Source organism: Paroedura picta, chromosome 1 (genome assembly GCF_049243985.1).
Source record: "Paroedura picta isolate Pp20150507F chromosome 1, Ppicta_v3.0, whole genome shotgun sequence".
Classification (NCBI taxonomy): Eukaryota; Metazoa; Chordata; class Lepidosauria; order Squamata; family Gekkonidae; genus Paroedura; species Paroedura picta.
The window spans coordinates 83,321,826-83,334,059 of NC_135369.1; the positions used below are offsets into that span (position 1 = coordinate 83,321,826).

Consider the following 12,234-nt stretch of genomic DNA (forward strand, 5'->3'; position numbering starts at 1 on the left):
GTGCCAGAAGATTGGAGGTGGGCAAATGTTGTTCCTATCTTCAAGAAAAGGAAAAAGGAAGGACTGGGTAATTACTTGCCTGGAGGTGGTGAGCTCCCCCTCACTGGCAGTCTTCAAGCAAAGGTTGGATACACACTTTTCTTGGATCCTTTAGGATGCTTTGTGCTTATCCTGCGTTGAGCAGGGGGTTGGACTAGATGGCCTGTATAGCCCCTTTCAACTCTATGATTCTATGATTCTTCTATGATTCTAAAGGTGTTTTTCTTGCATCTTTAAATAGGACAGGGTCCTATTAAATAAAAGAGTAAGGCCACCTGGGGAGGAGTTAGGGCGGGCCCTGTCCAGGATACAAACTCAGAGGGCCCAATCAGGAGCCGCGAAGCAGCTCCTGATTGGGCCTTCCAAGTGTCCATCCAGGGCCAAGCAGCCAATGGGGAGGCGCGCAAAGTGCCTTCCTATTGGCCCCTCACCAGGACAGACCAAAATTCCATTCACCCAGCCCAGTCCGGCTGCCAGTCTGCTCCTGACCACCAAAGGGAGAGGAGGTCAGCAGGGCTGCCAAGGGGGATGAGAACAGAGGCTTGGACAGGCTGCGCCAGCCCTTTTCGCCCCAAGGCTGTCCTAACTGCCATGTCCAACTGCAAATGGCCTCAGAACCCTGACAGAGCTGGCAGGAGGCTGCAGAGTGCTCCCCCTCCCCCCCCCTTCAGGCCTGCTGTGAAGGAGCCTCTGACAGCCCCTGACTGAGGGGAGGGAGGCCTTTCCAAGAGCAACGAAGTGGAGCCTGAGGGCCTTCCTTTTGAGGGGGGGGACTTTCCCCTTCTGCCAAACAGTTGCCTGACAGGGAGGCTACAGAAAAGCCCCTTCTCACTTAAAATACTGCTCTGGCCGGGGGTTAGACACAGCCAAGCCATGTGTCTGTCTTCTTTGCAACTCTCTGCAGATTTGAGGCCACTGCACAGCGTTATTCTGCAGAGGAAGCTGGCTCTTTTGTCTCCTGTTTCATCTGCACAACAACCCTGTGCAGTAGGCCTCAAGTCTTTCAATTCAACAACAACCTGTGTGGGAAGCCTTAAATGTTTCTTCTCTACCACAACCCTGTCCAAAGTAGCCCTTTCTGCCTGTGGAGCTGATCTTTATACTCTGCAGGTGAGCTGTAATTCCAGGAGCTCTCCAGGCCACACCTGTAGGTTGGCTACCCCTGGGTTGGAAATATTCCTGGAGGTTTGGAGGTGGGACTTCAAAATCATACAATGCCTCAGAGTCCAGCCTTCAAAGGAGCCATTTTTGCCTGCAGTTGGTAGGGAGTGGTGCAGGAGTGTCCCTCCTGGCCTATGGGTTATGGCCAGCCCTTATCATCAACTGTTTGTATTCTGGGGCGCAGACAGGCAGACCAGCATCAGTCCTGTGAGTCTGGAAAGTGCAGGAAGATCTAAATAAATATTTACAGCCTGAAACTAAATAGAGAACAAGTAAATGTCTGGAGACACATCGTAACTGAAATAGTAACTGGCAAATAACCTTGGCCTGGCAAATAAAAAAACAGTATTAAAAACCTTACTAAAGTCAAGACTGCTGTGCACAGACAGTCTTCCTCTTAGGGTTGCCAGCTTCCCTGTGAGGCTCGCTACCCCCACCTCCCTCATGGGGAGTCTGCTATGGAGAGAGAAGGGGAAGACGATTGGAAAATGCTTTGAGACACCTGAGGCCTGCTGGGTCACTGCGGCCCATTCCCAGTTCTCTCAGATCTCTCACAGCCCCACAAACCTCACAGGTTGACTATTGTGAAGAGACAAATGGAAAAGGTGTTTGTAAACCGCTTTGAGACTCCTTTGGGTAGTAAGCAATAGGGTACAAAAATCCGTTCTTCTAAGGAGCAACCATGAAAGAAGCATGTGGCCACATAACATTTTACCAACAGTGAAAACATGGGAGACAGAAGGAACTGGGTAGACACCTGTGTACTGTGACTACCCCATGTGTATTAGGGCAGAGGGGCATTTCGGTGAATGTGGCCTAATTCACACAAGAAGGGAAATGACACAGAACTGGGGGGGGGGGAATTGGTTGCCATGTAATCTTCCCCTAAGAAGAGTCTCCAGTCTGATTTTCCCTTCACATATCTGAGGACATGGCTCTGGAAAGCTCATCTGTAACCACTATGCCACAATTCCCAAAGGTGCCTCTCCCACAATCAACGAACATTCCACACCACAGGTTCTTGACACCCATATCTCCACACCCATGGCCTCATTTGCCACCATGCCACCACAACCTCCAACACAACACACATGACAACCCCATGCCCTTACAGACTGGACAACTCCTCCCCTTCCTCTTCCCACTGCCAAGCTCTAGCGCCCGTTGTATTCTTGGGAGACAACGGGCTTTGCCCCTAGTATACATATAATTCTTCCTTTTCTTCACTTCTGTGGGTCCCAGTGCTTTGTTGATATTGATTTTGTCATAATTTGTTGTCTTTATATCCTTCTATCTAGTACATTGTTTCATTTCCTGAACAGCATATTACTGTATTTACTGAACTAAATACTATTGTGTTTACTGTAAAACGTGGAGGTCTGTAATTTAATCATTTTCTTTGGAAGTTATTATTCTGAAAGAGGAAACCATTGTGCTCAATTTAAAAATCAATAACACTGGACCCTATTTGTGAACAGATTTGCATAGATGTTGATTGTATACATTTTCACAGTCTCGTCAAGTCTAACGGCCTTCACTTTGGCCATGATTTTCACTGGCTACTTATGCATTGAGAACACATCTGTGCATTATTAATTTTCATCTCCAAATTCGACCTTTATAGCACAAAACCTAAAAGTTGCTAGAAAGGTGACTGGCAGATGTGGTCCTTAAGACTCCAAAAAACAGCATGGCTCTTAAAGTAAGCCCATTCAAGTCTTAAAGAGGCATTTGTGGTGGACTATTTAAGCTAGATCGAAAAATATAATAATAATAAATTGTGAGTATTTCGCAGAACTGCTCTGCCCTGTTTTTGCCCTCCAAGGCTTCAAAGGCCAATGGTCAACTCAAAAGTCTATCCGGTCCTGCATCACTATCTGAGATCATCTATCCCCAGAAGGATTCCCTTGTGCCTCTAATAACTGCATGCTTTAAAAACGCTGTTACTCTGCAGCTCTGTTTCTCTGAAGGTACTCAGGACCAAGCCATGCCCAAAAGTTCCAACAGGGAGCCCAGGTATAAAAGCTCCTTCCTGTAGATTAAATCAGCCAAAAATTGAACTTCTAAAATGGACCCCTCTTCCATGAGATTTTATCATTTATTTCTGCCCACTCCCTTGGAAGGTCAAATCTCTCCTTCCTGGAGCTGCCACAAAGATTCTATATAGCCTCCTGCATTCCAAGACTGTTTTATTTTCCAGGGACAAGATTCCAGCCAAAGTGTAAGTTGGACATTTCACTGACTCACTAGAGCCCTGGGCATGATGGATGATACTTGGAAGCAACTGACTTCATCCCAGCTGCCTCTATTCTGCTCATAACCTGCCTTTTAAAAACAAAGTGTGTGGGGGTTGTGCTGAGTTAAAGCCTCAAAATAAAATGCATTTCTCAACAGGGTACATGTTCAAAGGCATATACCATAGAAAGCAGTTCAGTATGGACAGAGGGCACCCTCATTCAAATGGGTATACACCTGATAACCCCACAGTTACCAATCAGACAAGTAATGAAAAGTGAAAACTTGCTTTCACATGTTCATATGGACTACAGTTTCATGAGCACCAAGCATGTTCACTGTCTCCCAGGAGCTGTGGGATGTTAAGAAAAAATGAATGTCTGTAAAAGAAAAAAAACGAATGAACACCAGACTGGAGAAAAGGGGAGGGAAAATACCCTAGGATAAAGTGGAATTTTTGAAGGGCAGACTATTTTTTGAGGAATTTTTGAGGAAGAGAGTATCAGTATGACACACATATTCTGCTCACGTTCTAATCCAGTCCACAATCCCACAATTCAAAATTATTTTTTCTTATGATGATGATGATTCCTAAGCTTTAAAAGTTCTAACAGGAAGATTAATTAGAGTCAGAAAGACGTCCTCCAATCCAAATTACCTACATGTCCTTAAAGACTATTTAAACTACAAAGCCTGGCAGGGGCTCATGGGAATTGTAGTCCATGGACATCTGGAGGACCACAGGTTGACTACCCCTGCTGTTAGATATACAGTCTCCAACCCCAGATCCTCACTTCCCAAATTCTCTTACATAGCACAGAAGAAAAAGAGATACTATTCTGTTGTATCTAGGTTTGGCACCCTCCAATTGGGGCTTGAATTTCTCCCACAATTATAACTGATCTCCAGATTACAGACCTCAATTCTTGTGAAGAAAATGGCAAGTTCACTGAGCAAACTCTATGACAGAGGTGGACAAACCACAGCTCACAGCTCACGAACCACATGAGGCCCTTTGACGCCTTCTTTGCAGCTCCTGACCCAGCATAAGAATGTGTGGGGAGGGAGCAGGTTTTGTCCCTTTAAAGTTTGAGTTTTTCAGCTCCGTGGCTGTGCCGGTACCTTCCCTCCCCCCCCCTTTAAATCATGGCTGTACTCTCTGCCTTCTCTTCTTCCTTGATCCTAGCTTGTCTCCCCCTTTGAATTTGCATTTTTTTGGTTCCTCAGCTATGCCAGGTGCCTTTCCTCCCCCACTTTTTAAATAATGGCTGTGCTCTGTGCTCTTCCTCTTCAATCCTAGCTTGCCGCCCCCCTTTGCCGCCTGTCCAACCCAAAGAGAGGAGCCAGACACAGGAAGTAGCCTGAGCTAGCACGCACCAACTCATTCAAACATCATGGCCACCTCACTTTGGCTGGCCAGAACTCACTGGGCTTCTCCTGCAACTCCTGCTCACTTGCTTGTTAATGCTCCACTAGGTCCTACCTAGAGGTTGGCAACCCAAAATCTTGGAATGGGTGGCCAGAAAGGCAGAGAGACTCATACACACTTTTCTGTGTTGGACTCTCATAGCAAGGAAACCATTTTTCTCCAACCTATTACATTCCATTTTTGATCCTTGACTTAGCGCACAACCAGCAAAAGATGGGAGGGAAATCAGCCATCTGCCAGTCTTGACTTAGCGCACAACCAGCAAAAGGTGGGAGGGAAATCAGCCATCTGCCAGTCTCTTGCAGAAATTGAGAAAAACAGAACTCAGACCAGATGCAGACCATTATAAAGCTGATAAAACCCCTAATTCAGTAGTGAGGGAGGAAACAAAGTTAATGGTTCTACTATTTGAAGATTTTAGATTAATGTTCCAAGTGTTTCATGAAGCTCAAGTCATTTGCTAAAATCTGTAATTTACATTTCCACTTCTCAATTCTTGCTCAGCCTTCCATTTCTGCTCTCTTGTTCCATCATTGCAGCCAATATCACATCCAGAAAATACTGAAATTTGGGTGTACTGCATCTCTGCCTGTACATTTTTGACACCCCCAACTTTGCCATCTCTGTTTTCAACTGAAACATATGTGTTTTTTTTAATATTTATATTAAAAGTTTGTTACCAAATGTGCATTTGATGATAAAAACACATGTGTAAAACTCATGTCTTGCGGCTCTCAGACATCTGAAGCTTGGCCTGTGTGGCTCTTAGTTTAAGTAAGTTTGGCCACTCCTGCTCTATGATATAGACCGGGGTACCCAATGTAGCTTTCCCTAGAAGCTAAACTAACCAAACTGAAGCTATTGCACTTTGGTCATATTATGAGAAGTTATGACTCAATAGAAAAGTTTGGGGACCCCTGGTATAGATTCTAGATGAAATTTATTCTTCCACAGATACCACTCCCATATCTCCAGGAATGTCTCAGCCCAGAGCTGGATGTACCACTTAGGTCAAAACTATCCACTGACAATTTTATCCTTTCTCCCAACAGTGCAGTGATATTGGTTTCATTCTTTATCCTTCTCTATCTTCTTTTTCATATTTCATTGAGGACTAACTTTCACATTACCATCTGCCAAACAGTAGTAAATTTTTCCCTTTTTTGTTGACTTAGTTATATTATGATTTATTAAAATACTTTGTCCTGGCAATTATCTTGACCTTTGCATTTACTTGGGTCTCCTAATTCTATTTTAAGCCTGTTGTTTCTATTTTGCATTCCCTGTTTATTTTCCCCCTCTATCTGACAAAGTGGACTGCCTCACAAAACCTCTGCCACAATAAATGCATTAATTTTTAATCTTTGTAATTTTTGGGTGTAGCTAACATGGACACCTTCTTTGATTTTTAGTTTTATAATGTATAAATTGGAGGATCATTGTCCATGGGGTCGCGATGAGTTGGGTACGACTTTGCACCTAACAACAACAACAATGTGTAAATAATTAAATTTCAAGACTATTCAGCATGGAAGTGTTTTTCATGTCTTGAACAATTTATTAATTATGAAAATACTAAAATATTTCTCCTGTTATAAATATGCTACCAACAAAAAACACAAATACATGTCCATTGCAAAATCCAGTTTCAGATTACTAGTAACTACAGCAAGAATAAAATAACCAAGATCGGGTGCAAATGATCAAACTGAATAAAGACGAGTTTCAAATATTTGTACAATATTTGGTAGCACAATGTTCACTAAAACTGCCCTTCAGTTCACCCTGTATAATATATATAAATGTATAATAATCCACTACAGGGTATGCTCTTGCTGGGAATGGGTCTTGCATATTACTTTTAATCTCTAGTTTTTATAGAAGGCGTATTCCTTTTGTAATAACAGAAAAATCTATATGAACCATTTTCTATTGGACATTTTCTTTAAGACAATTGCACAACACTACAGATATTAACAAAATAAGGAATCTAAATGCCGACATCCCAGGAACCTAAAAACTGGACAAGGTCAGAGAGCCTCTACCATTGCCTTGGGTAAGAAAATCAAGGAAGAAAGTGAATGACGAGTTTGGTCAAAGCCAAAATAAAGATTAACGGATGTGTCTAGGGTTTGTGTTATTTGTTGACTGATTTGATTTGATACTGCCCTCCCAGCTAGCCAGCTCAAGGCACTGTACAATATAATTAAAACAGTTAATTAAAATTTAAAATTTTAAAATTAGATTGAAACAGCAATCTAAATTAATATCAACATCAACAATCCCTGTTTTTTAGTGCAGTCTAAGGGCATCTTTTGATTGGGGAGGCAGTAGATGTTGGAAAAGCTGTCCCTTCAACTAGGAAAAAGGGGTACTGGCTTGTACATTGTATAAATGTTCAACAAGCACAATTTCTACCATCTCATTCCAGAAGTATTATTGGGGGGTTCTGTTCACAGATAAAAAGGTCTGGGGATGAGTGACTGGCTTTTGAGAATGTGTACCTGAGCATGTATCCTTCAAATCTAATACTTTCCATATAAACACAAAATGAATCCAGACACCATGTAGACCAATTATGCATAGAAGGGATAAGCCAGGATGGCCCCTTCCAACTCTATGATTCTATGATTCTATGAGATGGTGGAGAAATCAGTAAAATGTGGTTTTTACTTGACTTCTATCACATTTGTGCTTAGCACAATTGTTTAAAGTAATTTGGTAATTTGGTTAACTTATTCTCAAAGAAGAGCATCAAAACAGAAACAATTTAGAAAGAAGTCCGCCTGGTCTCGACCAGGGCCAGAGCATTCTCTGTCCTGGCCCCCACCTGGTGGAACGAGCTCCCGGAGGAGATCAGGGCCCTGACGGAGCTTAAACAGTTCCGCAGGGCCTGCAAAAAGGAGCTCCTCCGCCAGGCATTTGTTTGAGACCAGGCACAACCAACAGTGAATGAAGGGCCCCCGCTCCCCCCTGGTCCTCCCCCTCCCCCCTCTTCCCCCCTTCCTCCCAGAACTCCACCAGAGCGCTCTGGACCTGTTGTGGTATTGCACCGTTCCATCGTTATATTATTTTATTATATTGTTATACTGTTACATTATTCTGTTATATGGTTACAACCACTGTTATTAATTACTGTATGTTTTAACGAAGACTGTTTCATGTATCGTTGACTAGTTTTAATGTAAACCGCCCTGAGCCTTCGGGGAGGGCGGTATATAAATATAAATAAATAAATAAATAAATAAATAAATAAATAAATAAATAAATAAATAAATAAATAAATAAATAAAGGCAATTGCAAGATACTTCACAGACAAATTCTCAGCTCTCCGCCACAACCTTCTGAATTTTCTCCTTGGCCATCTCTGGAGGAAACTCTAGATGGCTTCAGATGGCTCTTATTGACCAAAGTAGACAGGATACTAACTTCAACAAGGCCAGCTGCATGCTACCTAGACCCCTGCCCCTCATGGTTAATCAAAAGGAGGGATAGAAGGATAGCCCCCCCTCCAGGAGATAATCAACCTCTCCCTCTCAACTAAAGTATTCCTAGAGAAACTGAAGGCGGCAGTGGTACAACCTTTGCTTAAGAATACATCTCTGGACCCAGGGGAGCCAGCAAACTACTGCCCTGTCTTGGATTTAGTGTTTCTAGGGAAGGTGATGGAAAAACCAATTGACAGCATTCCTGAATGAAGCTTTAGTACTAGTACCAGCATGGTCAGGCTTCCAGCCTGGTCATGTGATTGAAACAGCACTGGTCACCATGATGGACAACCTCCATCGCCAGCTATGTCGAGGCAAGTCAGTGTTGCGAATATTACTTGATATCTCAGCAGCGCCTGACACAGTCAACCACAAGCTACTAGCTAGCTGCCTCACCAACACTGGAATATGAGAGACAGTCCTCCAAAGGCTGATCTCTTTACTCTGAGGTCACGGACAGAGGGTAGCAATTAGGGAGAACCAATCACACCGCTATCAACTCCCATGTGGAGTAGTTCTCTCCCCAATCCTATTCAATATTTCATTCATTCATTCATTCATTCATTCATTCATTCATTCATTCATAGCCCACCGCTCTCAGAAACCAGCTTGCAGTAGGTTACACAAACAATCCATACAATATAATACAATAAAATCCCTTTTAAAACCCAATTAAAACCTAAATTTCCAGAATATAATAACTCCAAAAGAGGCAATTAGATTCTCTTCAAAGAAATCATGCTTTAAAGCAGTGGTCCCCAACCCCCGGTCCGGGGACTGGGACCGGTCCGTGGATCATTCGGTGCCGGGCCGCGGCTCCTCCTCATCCTCCTCCCTGGCTGCTGCCTTGGGGGCTGCTCTGCCACTCTGCTACCAGCTCACCTTTGGTGCTCTCTGGCAGCTGCCATAGCTGGAGCTCCCCCTCGGCATGGCACTGCACAGCTGCTGCTAGCAGTGCCCCCCAATGGGTGGTGGGAAGTCAGGGGCAACGGTGGGAAAACAAGTGGAGCAGGGGCTTGGGCAGCGGTGGTGACATCCCTCGGCAAAAGACTACCCTGCCTGGGCTTCAGTAAAATTGTCAAGCATTGACCAGTCCCCAGTGATAAAAGGTTGGGAACCACTGCTTTAAAGGATCTGTCAAGCAAAGAGGGCTATTTTGCTGATTCTGTACTACATGAGCATTTCTGCATGAGGAAAACTTTTCTGGACAGCCTTCACATGTTAACAACATATAGAGCGTATTCCACATGACTTCAGCAACATCACAAGGCTGTCCAGTAGTCAGGTCATGATCTGGCCATTTCTAATTCATGATTTCAGGAATCCAGAAAACTGGATTTACCACCTTAACTTGTGCGAACCACCAATGAGCAACAAGGGATAACAACTGGAGTAGGCAAAAACAGCCCTGTTTGCATTTTTCGGAGGTGGGGAATGAAATAAGGGGGGGGGGGATGATCTGGCTGCCTTCTCCCTATCTTACAGGGGTCTGACACCTTGTTTTAAAGCCAACCATTAGTATAAAACGTCTTTTTGGGATCCAGTTATAATGTTCAGGGTCTCAGAAATCCACCCAAACAAAGTGGAAAAGAACATGAATTCCAAAGGGGGGGGGGGGAATGCTGCATCATTCTGGAATTTCTCCATAGCAACAGTGCAATGTTGATTTCTATTAAAAATACAACTGTATTGTGGCTAACTTATTCTCCAGCAAACCTAAGAAGTTAATGATAGCTTGAACTTTGCTGAACCCTTAGGAAGACGAAGAATGGAGGCAGTTGATAGTGAAGTGTTCAGGCCTCCATAGGAACCCATCTACTTATTTGTGTATCAGTATCTTTCATTGCTTGATGTTAATACCTTGGTTTTAGTATCAGACATGGATACCCTCATGCAATTTCAGACAGCATGTGGCCTGCCTGAGATGTCATAGACAAAATCATGGTTTCTGACCCAGAGCTGCTTTGGGGATTATATCACATGAGATTATAACAATAGCTATTGTCTTCAGTAAGGGGTATATTTGAGTTCAATTCCAGCACAAGATAAAGGTGACTTCATCCCAATGAAGCCAGTGAGAGTTTCAGAGTCAAAATGTGCACATGATTGCAAGTTAAATGGAAAAGAAAATGGCACCAGCATGTTTCATTGGCTGCCATATTTAGTCACCAAAATGCTTTGACATATTATGTGGAAAAAATATCAGTTGGATAATATTTTATTCAGTTAACTTGTCAGCTCTGATTACCTTGGCAAGATTAATTTAGCAGTCCCAAAAGGAAATAAGACAAATTAATTGCACTCATGCCTTTTCTACACACATTCATCAATGAGATAACAAGGCTCAAGGTATAACATACGCTCTCCATAACTATCATCTGAAGAGATTTTTATTATTTTTAAACATAAAATAAAGCAGTCTTATTAGATACATAACACATGAACATAACACAACATCAAGAACATAACACATGATATCAATCTCCATTGATGCTGTACATCCTCAAACTTGTATTCTGAAATATTCAGAATTTGGCTTTTTGGAATTTTACCCTCAAATTATCTGTCTATATGGAAACAACATAGATGAATGTATCAAGTTATAAGTTAATATCTCAGAAGCAATCAGGTAACATAATACAAGAAGAAACTTTTGATAGATCAGTAACATTTATTTATTATTTATTATTTATGATGATTTAGGATTAGATTTCTAAACCACTGCTCTTAGCATGCTAGCTTGAAGTAGTTTACAAATGGAAAGTATTATACTCCCTATAAAATATGCACAATAACAACAATTTAAAAACAGCCCTAATAAAACTCAAGATGGCAGTTCCTGTGTGACCCCCCCCCCAAAAAAAAAAATCCCTTCCTATGCTCCAGGCATCGGTCCTGGTGCAGATGACATAAAGTTAGGTTGGCAACTGAGTTCACAAATGACTCCCAATATAGTCTAACACTGTACTTTGGAGTGGGGGTGGGGGTGGGGATGGGACCTGATAATCTACACTGAGGCTTTCCACCCGGCATCAACCAAAAGCCTGGTGGAAGAGCTCGATTTTGCAGGCCCTTCAGAATTCAGAGAGCTCCGACAGAGCCCACAGCTTGTCCGGGAGCTCATTCTGCCAGGTAGGGACCAGGACCAAAGAGGCCCTGGCCCTAGTCGAGGCCAGGTGCACCTCTTGGGGCCCTGGGACCCTCAGCAGATTCATACCCACAGAGCAAAGTGCCCTGTGGGGGGCAGGCGGTCTCACAGGTAAGTAGGGCCCAAGCCTGAAAGGTCAAAAGCAATACCTTGAACTGGATTCAGAAGTAAATTGGTAGCCAGTGCAGTTGTTTCAGCGGCGGCTGAACATGAGCATTCCAGGGTGACCTGGTAAGTACCTGTGAAACCGCATTCTGCACCAATTGCAATTTCTGGGTCAGGGACAAGGGTATGCCGGCATAGAACGAGTTACAGTTTAAATCAACATTAGAATAACATGGCTTTTGGTACCTTAGAATTTGATGTGGATTCCAAGAAGCAGAGCCTGTTGCCAAAGCCTTCTGCAGCAAGGCACAATTTCTGTTGTTCTTTTTGAACAGTAGCAGTGCATTGCAGAACCACTTCATCATCCTATCAAATGACAAAGACAAGAAGACAAAGCTTAGGATGCGTTTACAAATGTAAAAATAAAATCAAAGGTGAACAACAAAAATGAGTTTTAGGTTAAGTTGAATGAATCACAATAAATAATTACAGAAATGTTATTACTGTAAAGCAAAAAAAAAAAATTCCCCCAAACTGTAAGTACTGTTGTATATTAAAATATTCTCTGATTGGGAGTAACTCTATGATCCCAATTAAATTAATTATAACCACTATTAAGAAACCTGAT

The 12,234-nt window shown here is 42.8% G+C and overlaps 1 protein-coding gene across 9 annotated transcripts in view; it reads right to left on the reverse strand.

The window, feature by feature from the left end:
- The window catches only part of RYR2 (ryanodine receptor 2), a 458,147-nt gene that overhangs the window by 362,595 nt on the left and 83,318 nt on the right, over positions 1-12,234 (reverse strand). For all 9 annotated transcript variants that reach the window (XM_077345372.1, XM_077345367.1, XM_077345356.1 and 6 more), the window contains exon 2: positions 11,853-11,972. In XM_077345372.1, coding sequence (XP_077201487.1) covers positions 11,853-11,972 — 120 coding nt within the window. The remainder of the gene's footprint in view (positions 1-11,852; positions 11,973-12,234) is intronic.